Source organism: Cryptomeria japonica, chromosome 8 (assembly GCF_030272615.1).
Source record: "Cryptomeria japonica chromosome 8, Sugi_1.0, whole genome shotgun sequence".
Taxonomy (NCBI): Eukaryota; Viridiplantae; Streptophyta; class Pinopsida; order Cupressales; family Cupressaceae; genus Cryptomeria; species Cryptomeria japonica.
The window spans coordinates 487609123-487628617 of NC_081412.1; the positions used below are offsets into that span (position 1 = coordinate 487609123).

The following is a 19495-nucleotide window of genomic DNA, read 5'->3' on the forward strand; positions in this document are numbered from 1 at the left end:
CAATCTCCTTATTATAAGGAGATGATATTGATGGTGGTGAGGGGAGGACCATCATATGTGCCACCAGGTGAGACCAAATTGAGGACCACGATCTTGGATAAGAATTATTCAAAGATTATTGTTTTGATGGAGAAGATGAAAGCATGTTGGGTGGAGTTTGTATGCACCATAGTTATGGATGGGTGGATAGACATTAGCCATCTCACACTCATCAACATATCATGGTTACATGTGTAGAGGGCCCATACTTTCTTAGGGAAGTTGATTGTACAAGGCATCACAAAATTGTTGATTTTGAGTTTTAGGTCCTTAGGGAGGCTATTGAGGAGGTTGGGCCACAAAATGTGGTCCAAGTAGTAAGAGATGTTGCACATGTGTGCAAAGTTGCAGGGAAACTTATTGAGGTAGGCTACACACATATTTGATGGACTCCATGTTTTGTGCATGCCATTAACAATGCACTCAAGGACATGGGGAAGATTGAGTGGATTAGAGGAGTGGTCAACAAAGCGAGAGATGTGTAGATGTTTATTTGCAACCACCACACTTCATATGCACTCTTCATGAGCTTCACGAAGGAGTTCTTGAAACTTGTTGAGACTAGATGTGCACTATTTCATTCTCTTGGAGAGAATGATTGAGTTGCAAGAGGCATTGCAACTCATGGTTATGACATCAGATTGGAATAGGTGGGCCGAGGCCAAGACATAATAGGGGAGGAGGGTGAAGGAGATAGTGAAAAGTGAAGTGTTTTGGAGTGATACAAAATACATAGTCTCCGTCATTGCTCCAATTTTCCAGGTCATCAGATATGGGGATGGGGATGCACCTACTCGTGTAGAGGTGTATGGATGCATCGATTCTATGTTTGACCAGATGAGGGTGGTTGTGTGAGTGAAGGACCCCACTTTAGCATTCTATAGTGAGCACATTCCACCAATCATTCAGTGTAGATGAGACAAGCTCAACACTCTCTTGCATATAAGTGGTACAAGGCTAGGCCTGTAGAGTTACATCGATTCAGGATGATGAGGTGAAGGCAGGGTTCATTAGGTGCACTGATAAGATGTATGATCCTAATAATGCTGGCAAGATTCACACTAAGTGGATCAAATTTGCCACTCTTAGGGGTTATTCAGACACGGCTAAGATGGATATAGGAACTGTGGTAGAAGAGGACCCAATTTTATGGTGGAATTGCCATGGACAAAAATATTTGACTGCAACTCTAGCCATTCATTTGCTATCTCAAGTTTCTAGTTCTTTGGTTGCTGAGAGGAACTGGTCTACTATAGCTTCATCCACTCTCTTAAGAGGAATATACTTACCTCTAGGAGAGCAGAGAAGCTTGTGGTTGTACATAGTGTTTTGTGTCTCATTGACCGCAAGGCACTTGTGTACAAAGAGAGTCCAACAATACAATGGGATGTAGAGCTAGGGGAGCCTTGCAGGTTGATGAGGATGCTACGACTTAAGATGTAGTGCTGGTTGGTGTTAGTTTGGCAGATCTTGATTATGAGGTGTCATGTAGTTCCAGTGATGAGGAGTTTGGGGATGATTAGAGGCCTCCCTTCACTACATTTTGACGTTTGTACTTATTTTGATACCATGCTACTCATTGTAATCATCTTTATGATATTTTCATCCTACACATTGTAATCATCTTTATATCGATATAATAGAAATCTCTCCAATTTGACAATTTCATTTTTCAAATTTTATTTAGCATTCAAGAAATCTTAGTATCTAGTATTTCCAATTTTGCTATTTTACTAATTTGCTAAAGTTTAATTTGAAATGTAATTCTTATACATCTTTTTCATAACTACTTTTTCAAGTACTATATGTATATCAGCACCAATGCCCCGCCCTCCCCAAACTTAGGCTCTTTGTTACCCCATCCTTGCATCCCCTTGTACCAAACCTCCATGGAACACAATTTTTTTTCCAATTATACGAACAATTCCTTGAGCCTTGTATTGTAAGCTCTTAATTTGTCATGTTTCCCTTGTTGAGTGTTGTTGATTTTCACAACAATTTTATTGCAATCCTAGAGTAATTTGAATTCTTCTTTCCTTACAAATTCTTCCACATATATCAGCTCGTTGGATCAATCTTGGTGTACTAATTGATTGTTACACCTTTGAGGGTGGCTGGAAATGACCATCTATTTGCTGCCCAAATTGTTGCACAAGGCTTGTAATGCCTCACTAAACACTTAGATCCTTTGTAAACCTAGGCAATTTTTGCTTCTATACATTGTAGCTTGGTGACTCCCACATATTCAGCTAATTGGGTCAATCTTGATGCACCAATTGATTGTTACAACCAAAGATGAAAAAATTGGCAAAAAATCGTCTACCTTGTGATTTCTAGTGAGTCAAAAATGGGGTTGATTAAATCTTTCAAAAACTCATTGTAGATTTAATGCAAAAACTCCAGTGGATTAAAATTGCGAAAAATCACAAGTAAAGCATTAAAAATTGCCATTTAAAAAAATGTATTTTGTTTTTAAGTGAAAACCTAATTTTTTTTTAGCAATATACATTAGTTTCAACCTACAAAAGAACGTGGTCATTTTTTGCATGGTAGAAAGGGCACACAGACGCTAACATGAGTAAAAAACAAGGGAGGGAAGTGTTGACGCGGGAAAAGTACTGCTACTCTTTCGGTCAACACAGAATAGAATGTTGAGTATCCTATCCTCTCTTGAATAAGGAAATCCTTAATGCTGTTCGAACTGATCAAAGGGGATAACCTCAAGGTTCCAACTGTCAAGTCTTGATGGCTTAGGATAACTTAGTGGTTTGATGTGTTTTGTTGGTAAACACGAGGGGACTTACAAATGCAGCAAGCTGGTCTGCATCTGACGATGTTACGATTCTCAAACTGAGGAAATAAAAGCAAAACGATAGGGTTTAGGAGTCCTAAGGGCAATGATAGTAACTATTAATGCTGCGGCTAGACAAATTTCACACAAACTAATCCCTGCTTAGCCAGAGATATACTCACAACTCCACAAGAATAGTGCAAACTCCAAGGGATGAAAGGATTTTCAGACTATGGATATACATTTAGGCACCCAATTTTGGTGCAGCTTGAGACAAACACCTACAGTTGAACTAAGAATGGTATTGGGTTCGCACTAACCATTCACGAAGACCTATAATTAGCAGGCCCCCAATGGTATGAACTTGAAATCAAATTAGATACCCTCACATTTCACCATTAAAATCATTGAACATTAACTAACCAGATGAAGAGAAACCATGCAAACAAAAGAGAACAAAACGACAAACACCATACTTCAATGTTTATTTATTTGTTTCAACTGCCATTACAACAATTCTTGTTCAACAACTTCTACTTTATTCTACTACTCCTAATCCGCTAGCTGTCTAACTATTCTAACTCCTAAAAAAATCTAACCCTTTACAAAGAGAGAGGAACTAGCCTTTAATAGTTTTTACATTTTGAATCAAAGGTCAGGATTGAAACCATTTAATGGTTGTGATCTGCCTTCTAGAAGTTCTGACAACTTTAGCCCATACCTAGTAATTCCCGTAACTTCCTAACTGCCTTTTCAACCACTTTTTTAGCTACCTGCAACCGTTCTTAATCAATTTTGCAATCAAGTAGATGAGAAATAACTAACTTGTGTCTCGTTTTGTTTTGGATCACATTAATGGGGCCCACGGGTAATAATATTACAATAAAGCAATTATGCTTTTACAAACAAACTGATTTCTCTTTGTTGTCTCAACTGTCAACCCCCTGAGTCTACATATTCTAGTAGCATTTTGTGCAATCACCAACCTTCAATCTTGTGCTCTGGACTTCAACTTCTTGTTGGTGGTGGTGGTGGCGATCCTCATGCTTTGTCCCTGGCTCTGCATCACATTGTTCACTACTCCGTGATCACCATTTTGATCTTGCGTGCTACACCTTCGCCTTCCGGCTTTATCACGATCACATCTTCGCCTATGTGTTGGGTCTCCTCTTGTCGCCCCATTGGTGATTTTGCCTTTCCAATCCTTACACAATACCATTCATCTTGCACAGACAAGCAATTCAAGGATCAAGCACCTATCCATTTAGTCATTTATTTAAAGACCCAGGCTCAGGAAACCTTTGAAATAGGCCCAATTACACTCAGTGCCATTTTGGGTGCGATTTACTTCCTTTCCACGCCTTCCTTTGTGTTTTCCTCTCAACACAATGCTAGTGTTTTACTTTTATTTAAATCTTGGTTTGTTCTGAGGTGTAGTCTTCCCTTTGTGATAAAGAGCTAGGAGGATTTAGCACACCCTCACCCTTAGAGGAGCCCAAACTTTATTTTATTTTGAATCTTTTACTATGCGTGAACATCACAGGATTTATTTTGAGCCTTTCCATAGTGATGACAAGGCGTTTAGCTCTTAAAACATACGAGCTTCATTTTTCATTTGCCTCAACTAAGTCTTAACCTATTTCGGTATAATCTTCGGTGCTTTGGGAGAGTGAAAACAAAACGCCTTGGTCTTAAAACACTTGATCCTCTCTTCTTTTTTTATTGACTCCCTTTAATGCTTTGGGGAATCTCGGTATATTGATCGGGTTTATCATCGGTGGAATAACAGAAAGGTGTTTTATTTTTCAATGAACTCTATTCTGTTTGACTCCCTTTATTATTCTTTTATTGATGGGCTTGAGGTATTCTTCGACGACATGAAGACGTCATTTTTTCACTTTAACGCCTAAGTGTATTTTATGCGTTCTTATTTACTAGTGGCATTTTCCATATTTATGTCGGCCCCTTTTAAGAGGCTTGCGAAGGCAAATGATTTTACGATTTAAAAAGGAGAATGCCTAAACTTAAACTTGCCTCTTTTTAAGCACGAAATACATCTCCGGTATTTTCTATGGCATTTTTAAGGAGTGTGGTGGCAACAAAAAAGCGATTCATAAAAAAACTCCCAAACCTACGTGGCTTTGATATTTAAACATGCTTATGTTGCGTTACCTTTTCGGTATTTGTTTCGGTTGTGACAAGAGGGAAGGTAAAAAGAAACGAATGATTTCTCTTTGAAAAGGATTGAACCCTATTTTGCACTCGGATTGTTATGAAATATGTTGACACCACACTCGATATTTTTCTCGACATGGTTGGAGGCGAATTTAAAAAGAAATGACCGAACTTCTCTTGGTTTCGACTTTCATCATCGCATTGGCATATGTTCGGTGTTTATTTCGGTGAAGACACGGGCAAAGGGAAAACGGTTCTATTTTGATACTTAGATGTCTTCAGCTTAGGCTTCGAAAACAACTCCAAAATGCCCGAAATAAACCTAGGTTTGCTTTCGGTGCCAATCTCGACTTAGCAAAAGTCGAAACTCGGATATAATAAACCACAACAAAGATATGGGGGTTGTTCCCTTTGTACACTTCGTCCTTATCATCTCGTAAAAAACATCGAACATGATTTCGCCCTACTAAATGCCAAGTGAGTATTATTCTTTGCATTTTTTGGGGTTGAAATCGGCTTTTAACAAGCGAATGGAGGCCAAAAAAAATCGAATTTGCTCACAGAGCTTTCCTTCTTATTCTTACACGGGCAGGCTAGACAGGGATGTGTGTGCTACTACGCACAATAGGAAGGTTTATCATTTACCAGTTTTACAGTTGATTTGAAGATTGAGAGTTTTTTTTTTTTTTTTGTGCTGTAGATATGCACGACACCTACATTTTTGTTTTGCTATAGCTTGTGCCCTAGACATTTTAGCTTTGTGTTTTACTTTTATAAATCGCTTTTTTTCCATTAATCTCAAACTCTCACAACCTGTATTTATGGTTGCTTGATGCCTCACTCTCAACCAATTTTGTCCATTACTCTTAGACTCTCACAACCTGCACAAAGTTACAAACATTGGTGTTCCAAGCTTATTGGAATAATGCATTTGTAAGCTTCTATGCACTTGACGAATACTGGCAGACCTGGGCATGAATCTTGACCCATGAGAAAATCGTGATTAAAATACCTTTTTATCAAAAAATTGATTTAATGCTGATTTTTTAATCAGAAATCACAATTTGGCATGAAATTATAAAACAACATTTATTCTCTATTTTAATAATTTCCTAATGTTTTTCAATTTTCTGATTTTTCTAGATTAAATCCCAATTATTTGGAAAAAATCTATATCTTTTGGTTTGCCGAGTAAATCTTGATAAATAATTTTTTTAGTATGATACGAGTAAGTCAGTAACTACCTAAGTTGGTTCTAAAATATTGAAGCACTTCCAAGTGGTCATTTGTATTCTTGGTGTAATGCATTTCAAACCAACATAACAAAGTCCATGATGATAAAGGCAAAGAATCAGTTCAGTTTTTACATTTCTTCTTTTTCAGCTCTCTCTTCTTGATGCATTTGATAAAATTCATTGCAATTTCAGGTGATTTGGACATATTTTTAGTGATTTTGAGCTGACTGGAATCATTGGACATTGCTAACTGTTTGAAAATCAAAATTTACTCAAAACACAAATTTCTATTTGATCTCTGCACAATTTACAATTTACTCAAATGACTTAGTTATTAAATTTTTATGTTGACTCTCTTTTGCTAGGTTTCTTTCATACTTTTATAATAGACAATAGCTTTTGCAACTAGAGTTGGTGGAAGTAGAGTTGGTGGTAGAAAGAGGGATCCTTTATGGAAACATGGCACACCAGGTGTAGCAAAAGGAGAAGTCATTTGTAACCATTGCCCAAAATCTATGACCGGTGGCATAAACTGACTCAAATATTACTTTGCACGGAAAACTGGAATGAATTATGACATGTGATGATTGTCCAAAAGAGATTGAGAGGGAGGCAATGCAAGGCTTTCAGAATATGAGCAAAAGAAGGCAGATAAAAAGAGGACAGTAAGGCAATGGCAACCCCAATGATAGATTTCAGTTCTACAAGATCGGGATATGTGGGGATGGGCAGCCATATGTCTAATTATTTCATTCCCCGTAACACTCTTGGTGTGCAACCTGGATTGCAAGGTACTCCATTGAATAAGGAAGTGCATCAGCATGAAAAGGTGGCATGTTTGAGAAGTGTGGGGATGGTGTTGACATGTTTTTTAGGACAGCGTCTAACATAGAATAAAGTTGCCTAACGGTCACTTCACTCTCTCTTGATCAAAGTGCGATTGTATGCTAAGATTGCAAGAAGTTCAAACAATCGACTCCAAGGTTCCTTCAATGCGTGGACGTGACTCAGTTGGTTGATGTGTTTGCTGGTAATCCAAGGGGCCTTACGTTTGCATCATTCTTTCACTTCTTTGTTGTGGCTGGAACTCCATCATCGGATATGGCAATTCTGCGATGCTGCTGCTTTGAACGGACTAAAATGAACTGAAAGTAAAAGGGAAAGGGTTTAGAAGGATCTAAATCTACTCCTAAGGGCAGTGATAACAATGAATAGTGCTCTGGTGGACAAATTTCAAATAAACCAAGATCTACTTCGCCAAGATCAACTACAACTCCGCAAGAACCAGTGCAATCTTCTGGGGATGCTAGAGGATTTTCAAATAGAGAAAGTACATTTGAATACCCAAAAACGGCGCAATCCAAACGACCATCTACAATCGAACTTAGCACAAATTTAGGGGGTTCAAGCTAACTTTACATACAACTTACAATCAGCAAGATGCAAAAAGTATGAACCATGGAAATTCATCAAACACCATTACATTCTCCATTGAAATCAAAGCACTTTACTACTTCTAATCTAAGTGAGGAAGGTGAAACCATGCAAGCTTGAAAAAATAATTTAAGTGGACACCATCAGAGAACAATGTTTCACTGTTATTATCTCAAGACTTATCGCAACAATTTCATACAAATCTCCCTCCCCTTTACAAACGAGGGGGTCACCCCTTTATATAGTCCTCAAGCCATGATTACATGCAAACCCTAATTAGGGTTTTCCCTAAAAGATTCTCCACTCAAGATGCAACAAGGTGGGAATCTCCAATTAATAATCCATCATGCCCATATACAATTGATTCAAAAGTGCCCAAAATAGCATCCATTGCGCATTAAATGCACCACCTCCTTCAAATTCACCCAACATGCGTTGAACATTCATCCATGCAAAAATCACCCCATTTTGTCATAAATGATCCATCATTTCCACATGCGGCGGCTGCATGCAAAAGGAATCTGCCACAAATTCAACATGCAATGACCGGGTCTCCATTTGGTCAAATATTCCGATAATGAATGTGCCACTCTACTGCCACGTGTTCAATAGATCCTCACCATGCAAGTGGATCCTGCCGTCGTATACCCGCTCCTGCACATCTGGAATTGTTGGAGAGGGAAAATTCGATTTAGGAAGAATTTTCTTGAAGTCTCTTCAACTTTCCTTGCTCAGAGAAGGTTTTTCATCAATTCTGCACATTTCCTATTTTTTAGGAAAATTTCCAAATTAGGGTTCCACTGTCCAGGAGAGAGAAAATTCTCCTACGAATCCAAATTTGTAAAAAGTTTTGAAATTTGGATGTGATTTGATGCCCGGGAATGGATTTTTAAAAACTTTTCTTGGGGGAAATTTCTTGTTGAGTTCATCCCTGATTCCTTCCTTGCCTTGGAAATTTTATCTTCAATTCATCCTTGGATGTGATTTCTTGTTGTGGAGGAATTCTCCTTTGGAAAGAAATTTGTTCCTTACCCTGAGGAAGGAAATTCTTCATACCTTAGCCAATTTTCATGATTTCCAAGAACTATGTCCTCAAGGAACAAATTTCAAACACTTAGTCAATTTTTCAACTCTCCTGGAATTTCTTCTTCTTGGGTGCAATTCTTCCCCGATGAAGGAATTCATCTCTTTGTGCACTGTCCACGAGAAGATCATTTTAGTGCAATCCTGTGTTCCTAGGCAGCATTTTACACTTGGTGGGGAATTCTTTAAATTCCATGGATTCCTTGCATCCCTCTATCTGGCGCTCCTTCTCTCACTTGGGCGCTAAAATGCCTTGGTCAAGGATTCTTGCAATTTGCTTGTTTCTCCATGCACTCTTCATTCTGGCACCCTCCACAAGGCTAGGGTGGAAATTCCTCCTGAGGAAAGAATTCATTGTTTTATGAATTGTCCATGTCTTCTTTTCAACATCCCTATTTTTTAGGGATCCTCCTAAAATTTAGGAGCCAGGTTCATTGGATGGGGAATTTCATCTTGATTCTGAATCTATAAAATTTTCCATACTTCGTCGAGATCTGGTGTCTAAAGATAGCAACTTCGAAAATTCGCTTGAGGGGAATTTTGCTTTTTATTCCTCCTTGACTCCTTGGATTCCATGCCTTAGGCAAAATTTCAACTTTTAGCTTGGGCGGAATTTTGCTAATGCCAGGGATTCATGGATTTTTCCCTCTGTCCTTGCCTTCTTCATTTTGGCACCTGACTGCAGACTTGGGTGGAATTCTGCTAATGCCAGCGATTCAAGGATTTTTCCCTCTGTCATTGCCTTCTTCATTTTGGCGCCTGACTACAGACTTGGGTGGAATTTTGCTAATGCTAGGGATTCATGGATTTTTCCCTCTGTCCTTGCCTTCTTCATTTTGGCGCCTGACTGCAGACTTGGGCGGAATTTTGCTAATGCCAGGGATTCATGGATTTTTCCCTCTGTCCTTGCCTTCTTCATTTTGGCACCTGACTGTAGACTTGGACGGAATTTTGCTCTGGCCAAGGATTCACAGATTTTCCTTCTGTCCATGGGAATCCCATTTTGGCGCCTGACTCCACATTTGGGCGGATTTTTGCTTTGGCCATGGATTCATGGATTTTCCTTCTCTCCATGGAAATCCCATTTTGGCGTCCAATTCCACATTTGGGTGGATTTTCGTTTATGCCATGGATTTTCGGATTTTCCTTCTCTCCATGGAAATCCCATTTTGGCGCCCAATTCCACTTTTGGGCGGATTTTCGCTTATGCCATGGATTCATGGATTTTCCTTCTCTCCATGGAAATCCCATTTTGGCACCCAATTCCACATTTGGGTGGATTTTCGTTTATGCCATGGATTCATGGATTTTCCTTCTCTCCATGGAAATCCCATTTTGGCGCCCAATTCCACATTTGGGTGGATTTTCGCTTATGCCATGGATTCATGGATTTTCCTTCTCTCCATGGGAGGTCCCTTGAAGGGTCCTGATTCCAGTCGTATGTTCAGTTTTCCCCAAAACCCTAACAAGAACCCCTAAAACCTAGGACAAAAGGCATAAACCCTAAAAAGGGACAAAACAAGCCCTAGACTTCATAGAATTCGCTCAACAGAGAAGTAAATCAACTCTAACTGACCCCCGAACATTCGCAAAGCGGAGAGATTGAAGAGATTGCTACCAACACACACAAAAACCAAGACCAAACGACCAAAAGGGCCTAAAAGCTAGGGGGTCCCTATCTGGGATGGGGTGATGTGTGAAAACGTCACAACAGATGGGAAGCCATATGTCTAATTATTTCATTCCCCGTAACACTCCTAGTGTGCAACCTGGATTGTAAGGCACTTCATTGAATAAGGAAGTGCATCAGCATGAAAAGGTGGCATGTACTAGATTTTTTGTGTTACAATAGTATTGCTTCTGTTCCATATTGAGAGCAATTGGTCACTGCATTGACTATGGCAGGTAAGGGGTTAAAGGCCCCAAGTTGTTATGAGTTGAGTGGGCCATTATTGCAAAAAGAGGTCCAAAACACACTACAACTAATGGTACAACAAAGGAAGATTTGAGAAAAAAATGGCTGCACCATTTTATCTGATGGGTGGACGGATAGTAGGAATAGGACACTAATCAGCTTTCTAGTTGCTTCAAGGGGGTAGGTGGCATTTTTAAAATCGGTTGATACCTCAAATGAAGTGAAAAATGCAAAAACCTTGTGTAACATGTGGGATGAGTGGTGAGAGAAGTGGGAGTGCAAAATGTTATTTTTGTTGTGATCGATAATGCAGTTGCATATGTGCCAATCGACAAACTTCTACAGGCTAGGCATCCGCATTATTTTGGAGCCCTTGTGCTGCTCATTGCCTTGATTTGCTCCTTGAGGATATACGGAAACTAAGTTGGGTGAAGAATGTGTTTGAAGATGGAAGGGAAATCACAAAGTACATCTACAACCACACATGGGTCATTGCATATTAGGAGCAATTGGTCATTGCATTGACCATGGCAGGTAAGGGGTTCAAGGCCCCAAGTCGTTACGAGTTGAGTGGGCGCTACAACGAGTGGTACAACCAAGGAAGATTTGAGAAAAGAATGGCTGCACCATTTTATCTGATGGGTGGATGGATGATAGGAATAGGACACACATCAATTTTCTAGTTGCTTAAGGGGGATAGGTGGGATAGGTGGTATTTTTAAAATCAGTTGATACCTCAAATGAAGTGAAAAATGTAGAGACCTTGTGCAACATGTTGGATGAGTAGTGAGAGATATTGGTCTAGCCTGTATTGGGAGCAATTGGTCATTGCATTGACCGTGGCAGGTAAGGGGTTCAAGGCCCCAAGTCGTTACTAGTCGAGTGGGCCATTATTGCAAAAAGAGGTCCAAAACACACTACAACTAGTGGTACAACAAAGGAAGATTTGAGAAAAGAATGGCTGCCGCAGTTTATCTGATGGGTGGATGGATGGCAGGCATCCACATTATTTGGAGCCCTTGTGCTGCTCATTGCCTTGATTTGCTCCTTGAGGACATAGGGAAACTAAGTTGGGTGAAGAATGTGGTTGAAGATGGAAGGGAAATCACAAAGTACATCTACAACCACACGTGGACCTGGAGCTTATGAGACAACACATTGATGGTAAGGATCTTGTGTTTTCAAGAGTCACACGTTTTGCCACTAATTTCCCTAACTTACGAAGCATATTAGCTACATTGCCCAACTTGAAGCGGATGTTTGTGAGTGAAAGATGGTTGAAGAGTCCTTATTCAAGGGAAGCCTGAAGCAAATAAGGCCATGAAGACCATTTTTTATGATAGATTTCCCAAACTTATGGAGGAGATCATCAATGTAAGTTTTCAAACTTAGATTTTTTACTTATTAAGTTTCTAATATTACAGTTTGCTGATTTTTGTTAATTTTTTTATATCTAGGTGTCATAATCGTTGGTGAGGGTTCTATGGATGGTGGATGGGGATAAAAACCCTATTAGGTCATGGATAAGGCCAAAGAGGCAATTCAGCACTTGTATGGGTTAGACAGGACCAAATATGAACCCATATGACACATGGTTGATCGAAAAATGGAACTGACAACTCCAACATATTCATGTTGCTGCCTACTATTTGAGCCCCAAGTTTTTTACTCCCCTACTTTTAAAGCAGATGCAGAGGGTCAAGTTGGCCTTGACACATGTATTCAGAGGTTAGTTAATAGAAAAGTCAAGACCTCATACTTGATGAGTTATAGAGTTATAAGAGGGAAGAAGGGCCATTGTTTCTTCACCTATTTGTGTTTGTAAGAGAGACACCTTGCTGTCAGGTAAAACAAAATGTGTTCTTAAATTTATTTTACCATTTATCTCAATCTTTCAGTCTATTAAAAGCTTTACCAAGTTATAAATAACAATTTTTATCCTTGTTGATTTTTGGTGGGAAGATTATGGTGCCACAATGCCTAATTTTCAAAGGCTTGCAATTAGCATATTGTCTCGGCCTTGTAGTGCTTCTAGTTGTGAGTGCAATTGGAGTGCTTTTGAGGCCATTCAGATAAAAAAGTGCAATAGGCTGACTCAAAAGCTCTTGAATGACCTTGTAAATGTGTGCTACAACCTTCGATTGTATGTAAAGAGGGTACAAGGGCAGGGTTCACATGAAGCGCTTGACTTGGATGACATTGATCCATATTCAATGGATTGGATTGCTAAACTTGATGGTGTTACTGTTGATGTTGATGTGGATTTATTTTTCATTGACTATCACTTAGCTGAGTTGGAGAGGGAGGCAACTGGATGGGCAGTAGAAGTGGCAGAACGTGAGGAGGCAGAAGACGAGGTTGGTGATCTAGTAGAGGCAGTTTCCTTTCCTGTTGAGGCACCTATTGAGGATATTGCAGCAGCAACACCATCTACTTCAGCACCCACTCAATGGCAACATACTTTTTTGAGCTTTAGTTGTAAACAAAATTTATGATTTCTATTTTTTATCGATATGAAAGCTTGAACTTAATATGTATTCAGAGGTTGTAGTTGTTTTGTGGTCTACAATATGTATTTGATTCAAATTTATTCAAAGGTTGCACTTGTTTTTTAGTATATGATATGTATTTAACTCAAACATTGATTTATATATGATGGAAACCAGAAATATGTTATTATGTTCTATAAATTTAGCGTATATGTGTGTTTTTTTAAAGAATATTATAATAAATTATATATTTTCAAATGTTTGATAAATTCGCCGACCCAAGTTTTTAAAAATTTTGGGCTAAAAGATTTATTACGGAGTAAGAGTTTTTCATCTTTGGTTACACCATTGAGTGTGGCTGGTAATGACCGTAGTCAATATTTTTTTTTGTTTTGTCCATTTGCTGTCTAAATGGTCTCACAGGGCTTGTTATGCCTTGTGATGCCTGGCTGGACACTTGGATACCTTGTAAACTTAGGCAATTTCTGCCTCACTACACTTGAGCATGCTGGTGGAGTCACCATTGACCTTGATGTGAATTTAGTGCCTTGAACCTACTCCTTAGTAAGCTCCAGTTCAAATATTTTGGTGCTCTCATAATACTCTTAGATCTGTGAGAATCCTTGACTCTTCTAGAGGCTTTGGTGTTCTACACACTCATATCGCCCTCTCGTTCTCATTTCTCCACTCCAGGCCTTTGCCCTAGAGTTTTTGGCTTGGTTTCCTTTTCTTCAATCAACAACTCTTTGATGCCTTGAAGGTTTCTCTTACATTCTTCTCTTTCCATTATGTGAATGATTCCTTGGATTTTGTCTCCAAACTAGGACTAACCTCATAGAGGTCTGTTAGTTCCTAGTTCCTACTGAACTTGGTCTACAAGATCCACACACACTTATTCAAGAATGGTAAGTTGTTTGGCAATGTTGACTACAGCTCCAGTTTACACTTCGACTTTCATTTATGCTTTGGTTTTCATTTAAGATTGATGGATTTCTAGAGTTGGTTTGCCTCCTGCGGCCTCTTGTTCCACCAGTCAGAGGGGTTTGAGTCTATAGTGTATCTCTTGACCATGCTTGATCTCTCCTGCCTTTGTTTGGTGTTAACTTGTTAAGGGAATTCAATTTCATTGGTCTTACATGTAGTTGTCAATAGTTATTGACCAATCTGACTTGACTTCATTATAGAAAATGATGCCAAATGTATATTGCCAAATGATAATACCGCCTGTTGTAATTAAAATAGAATTTAACAGTATATATCAGATAGTTGTAGATGAAAGCCAACGGATAATTTATTTCAGTGTAGTGCTTGTACAATCCAAAGGTAGACTGGGGAGGATTGTGTAGCAAATGAAACTGCCTTTCTTGACTACGAGAAGCCTGTTTTAAGTACAAACTGAGCACCACCTTCAACCACCACTAACAATTGTCTCTTAACAACTCCCACAACTCAACAAGTAAATAATAAATAGTTGGATACAATCAGTTCAACAAAACATAACAATTTAATTTATATAATCTACACTTGCTTTGTTCTTCTTTGCAAAATAATGATATGTATGGCTTTTGAAGTTCAATGAATCTGATTTTTATTTTCCATCTCTTGAAATTTCACAAGATGAGAGCATAAAGTAGTAACTTTGTTCATCAGTAAAAATAGAAGCAAACATGGTAATCATAACAAACGTTTATCATTTGTCATTTTAGATCTACAACAGGTGGACCAATTACCTTGTTCAATAGTAGCTTTGGGTTGTTTACCAAAGCCTGTTTAACTATTTTATGGTATATTTAATAGGCATCTGCAAGTTGATGAGCCAGTGAGGATCTTCTCTTTGTTGTTCTTGCAAAACCATGATATATATGATTTTTGAAGTTGCAATATTGCTTTTCTGGATAAGTTCTTCACTTTCATACAATAAAAGCAGTCTGAATTTGTTACTGTAATTGGCTAACAAGTTTAATAACTTTTATGTTCCACTTAAGGTTTTGCTACAACAACCAGAGACACATCATTGCTTGAGTGCAAGATTGTTTGAGTAAACAAGATTCAAGGAATCACCAGTTGCATGGCACCCTTTGTGAATCAACTGCTGCGAGCATGGATCACCAGTTTGCCAGGAACTATATTTGCAATTGTATGTATACGGTCAACATGTCATATTTTGAGGCATTTATATGGGGTTTGCTGCTTAATAGTCCATAATAATCCTTTTGTTGTCTAAAGTCTTTTTAGTTTTATGGGAATAGATGTCTATTGTGTATCATACCCATAAAAATATCTCTCAGTGGATGATGTTGGTACAAGATTGATGTTGCCACAAGGCCTATCTCAACCATTATGATAATGCAGATAATGGAACCGACCCTAGAGATGGGAATAAGAGAGAGAGAAACTTACAAAACCAATAATAGGTAAGACGTATAAATAAAAATGCTTTTAATGTTGGTAATAAAATGAGATGTTTGTTTTGGAAATTAGATAAACCCGAGTTAAGGGTCGAGGAACTTTCTTTTGATGTCTAATACTTTTTTTTTTTTAATTCAGCCCTCTCATTAGCAATAGACTCTAACCTGCCTTTCAAATTGATTTTAACAATCCTTTTTTATTATGTTTGCTAAACACATAATGTCAATTTTTTTTTCTATCAATGTTTGCTTTGGTTTTAGATACAATGTTTCAGCTCATACTTTAGAACAAAGAAATGGTTAACAGTCGTCTTTGTTATAGGGAACAGATACTCTAACCTGCCTTTTGAGATGAAGTTAACCATTGTACGGTTAAACACTTGTGCAATGTTAGCTAATTATATTATGTCAACTTTTTCCTTTTACTTTGCATATGCTTGCTTTGGTATTGGATACAGTGATTCAACTCATACTTTAGAACACAGAATTGGTTACCAGTTGTCTTTACTTTAGGGACTTGAAATTGATAAATCCAGTGCTGCCTCTACTTTTGTTGATTGTGTGATTTTATGATACTTGGGGAATGTTTCTCATAGCCAGGCTAGTGAAACAGAAAACGAGCAAATTGGCATGTCCTCTTTAAACCAAGTGAATAATTATGAATAGCTAGCATTACCTGGTGGTTGTAATAAAGTGATGATAACATGTATAAACCAAATCATGTTGATTGTAAAGTGATGATACCGATTCTTGTTTGGTTACGATGCAGAGGGATAAAGTGTTTGACTAATACGTGGAGGGGTATATGGGAGGTTACAGAAATTAAAATGTTAGTATTTAGTCATAGTATTTCATGTGAAGAACGTATTTTGTAATGTGCAATTCCAAATAGTAGGTGAATGTTATTGCAGCATGTAGTTTTTCTTTTTCATATACTCGTACAGAAACAATTCCATGCATGATAATCATTTTAAAGCAATGTTCAATCAAATACGACATCTTCCTTGAGATTGGGTATATGAAGTGCAAAATAGTTACAGCCTAACATGACAATTGGTTAATGCCATAACAGTATTGTGCAAATCTTTATTTTATCAGTTAAATTTAAACAGAAAAACATGCATTATTGTAACAATGCAGTTCAAAATGACTGGGTATTATATGAAGTTTATTATATTATTCCCTTGTAATGCAACGTTGTCCATGTCTTACAACAGTGATTAGGTTATGCAATGTTAAGGCTTCCAAGATATTCGATGTATTTAATTTAATGGCTTCAATTAGAATTTAATAATGAATTTGCTTTCTTTTTTTTTTTTTTTTGCTTTTTCCATTATTTATGATCGTATTTGTTTGATGGATTCTTTTTATTCATTTTTTTACTATTAATATTTTACTTTTGTATTCATTTATTTTAAAACATTTAAGAATATTTATATATATTTTTAAAATAAATGAATGTGCATGTCTTATCATGAATACTAAGTTTGATATTTAAATAATTTCTATTTTTTAATACATCATTTTCAAATTGATCATCAATTTGAGTGTGGATGGTTTTAATTTAGATCATCTTATTGATGAGTTCTCAATATGATATATGCATGTTTATAGTTCCCTTCAAATGACACCTCAGATTGCTTTTTTATATTTTGTTAAATTTCTTGAGAATGAGATAGAACTAACTTTTGGAGAGGATAAATGTTGAAAGTTATTGATTATTTTTATTAAAAACTGTTTCCCCATTCATTTAAATTTAGCATCACCAGTTTTAACTAGTTCCAATTGGGACAAGCTATTTTGGGAAGCCAATGAACAATTTTCTAGTTTTAGTATTCAATGTTGTGCCATACATTTAGCACATGGGAACATGAATTTGAGGAAATATGTTATGGATTTGTGGGGGAAACACTAATGTAGACATCTAAAAATGCCTAGTGCATTATCATCTTGTTATTTCATCATAACTTATCAAATTTTCTATCAATATTAATCAAATAATTTTAAATTATTTAATTATCTTAATTTTTGGGGTTTATTTTTTTAATTATCCTAATTATGCTATATATTAATTAAATCTTTTTTAATTATTTAAGTAATTTATCGTTTTCTCTCTACTATTAATTAATTATTTTTTAATTTTTTTCTCCACTATTAATTAAATAATTTTAGTATTTAATTAATTTACCGAATTTAATTAATTCATCTTTCGGTACACTAATTAAATAATTTTAAAAATTATTTAATCTGCTAACACTTCTAAGATTTAAATAAATTTCAAATAATTTATACCTATTCATTTGATCCCTCTTAATTCTTCCACCTTATCAATCCATGTGCTAATTTTAGTTCTTACCCTATCTCAAATTTTATCATTCATCGATCTTTCTAATAAATCTCCAATTTTGATCAAATGTTAAGCAAGATATAAGTAAAAGCCTTCATTCATTCATTTCTCCTTAGAGCCTACATCACGAGCACAATCATTATCATCAAGCTATTATCTTGTCATTGTGCTATCATGGTTTTGCTCCTTTGAAGAGCAATCCATATTTCAAGCATTCAAGCAAATATCAAAGAAACAATGGAGCAAAACCATGATATTATTTGATTTTATGCATAGATCTCAGGCTTTATTATTGTGTGAGTGAGTGTGAATTTGGTACTCATTGCATTGTTCCATTCATTTGATTCACACTTTCATCTTCCACAACTATAGTGCCTTTATACAATTAAAATTTCAATAATATGTGCAAGATGATATGTATTAGTTGTTTTTATATAGAGGAAGGCATCTTGTTAACCTCCCAACATAAAACATGAGTTAAAACTCTCTCAAGACATAAAGTAGGTTTGACAAGTCAAATACAAAAACCTAAATTCATTATTATCTTCTAATATTTAAAAACTAAAAGTCTAAGAGAAGTCATGTTAAAATATCCATGTAAAGGTGAATTGTGTTAGTGTATGTTTTTAATTTTCTAGTAGGATTTTTTTTTTCCTTTATAGAATTTTTATTACACTTTTATTAATATTGCTTAGGTTATTAAAGTGAGTTTAATTAATTAAGACTAATAGATAACGTGTTGAGGTGTAACCATCCTAAAAGAGAGGAGCACTTACTATGTTAGATCACTTGGTGGTCACTTCATATTGGTTAGATTTATCACCTCCATCCTCTCCCTAGTTCTATATAACATTTGAGATGGGCTTTTCTAAGGAAATTACTTTTTTTTTTGGAAAGTTCATGCAATCCACCTTGATGCATAGTCCATGTAATGCACTAATAGAAAAATTAAAGATAGAAAATAACATATTTAAAGCACTTGAAGGTGTTTGGTGGAGCACTTTGTGTTAGCTACCAATGCTAGTACCATGACTACTGAAACCCCTACAGAGTCCTTATGAGGCCACTATAGCCAATAATCTATAGTGGATAGAGTAATTGCTACCAGGTTTCATTTAAACTACCTATAGTTCACCTTAATCTCAACTACAACCACTTGAACACAAAAATTACGATAGTTAGCTTGCTAACCACCACCCCCTACTTTGCCATTGTGTCACCCAACAACCACCACATCTGGTGATGCCACCAAATTTTGACAATATAGATGAGCACTTTCCATCCACAAAGGTCTTGATATTTTTTTTTTTCATTTTTTGCTAAATATTATTAGTTGAGGTTCATTGTTGTATTTTTCTTTAATAGGACATAACTTTTGCATTAGATCTCCACACTGGAAAGCTATTGAAGAGCACTACACAACTACAAAGGTATTTTTTTCATATATTTTTTAATTCAAAATATATAGTATCAAAAGTTGCATTTTTTTTCCATCATGGACATAAAGAGCATTGTAAATCTAATAAAGGCTTGTACTTGCACTAGTCATAAAGTGCCAACATTGTAATCTCTAGGTGAC

General features: G+C 36.7%; 1 protein-coding gene across 1 annotated transcript in view; it reads left to right on the forward strand.

Annotated features, from left to right (window-relative positions):
- Window positions 1-15638, forward strand: part of LOC131077272 (myosin-binding protein 3) — a 52700-nt gene extending 37062 nt beyond the window's left edge. Inside the window, exon 2 of the mRNA XM_058014725.2 lies at window positions 15147-15638. Within this exon, the coding sequence (XP_057870708.1) occupies window positions 15147-15203 (57 nt within the window). The 3' untranslated portion in view covers window positions 15204-15638. The remainder of the gene's footprint in view (window positions 1-15146) is intronic.
- The last annotated feature ends 3857 nt before the right edge of the window (window positions 15639-19495 follow it).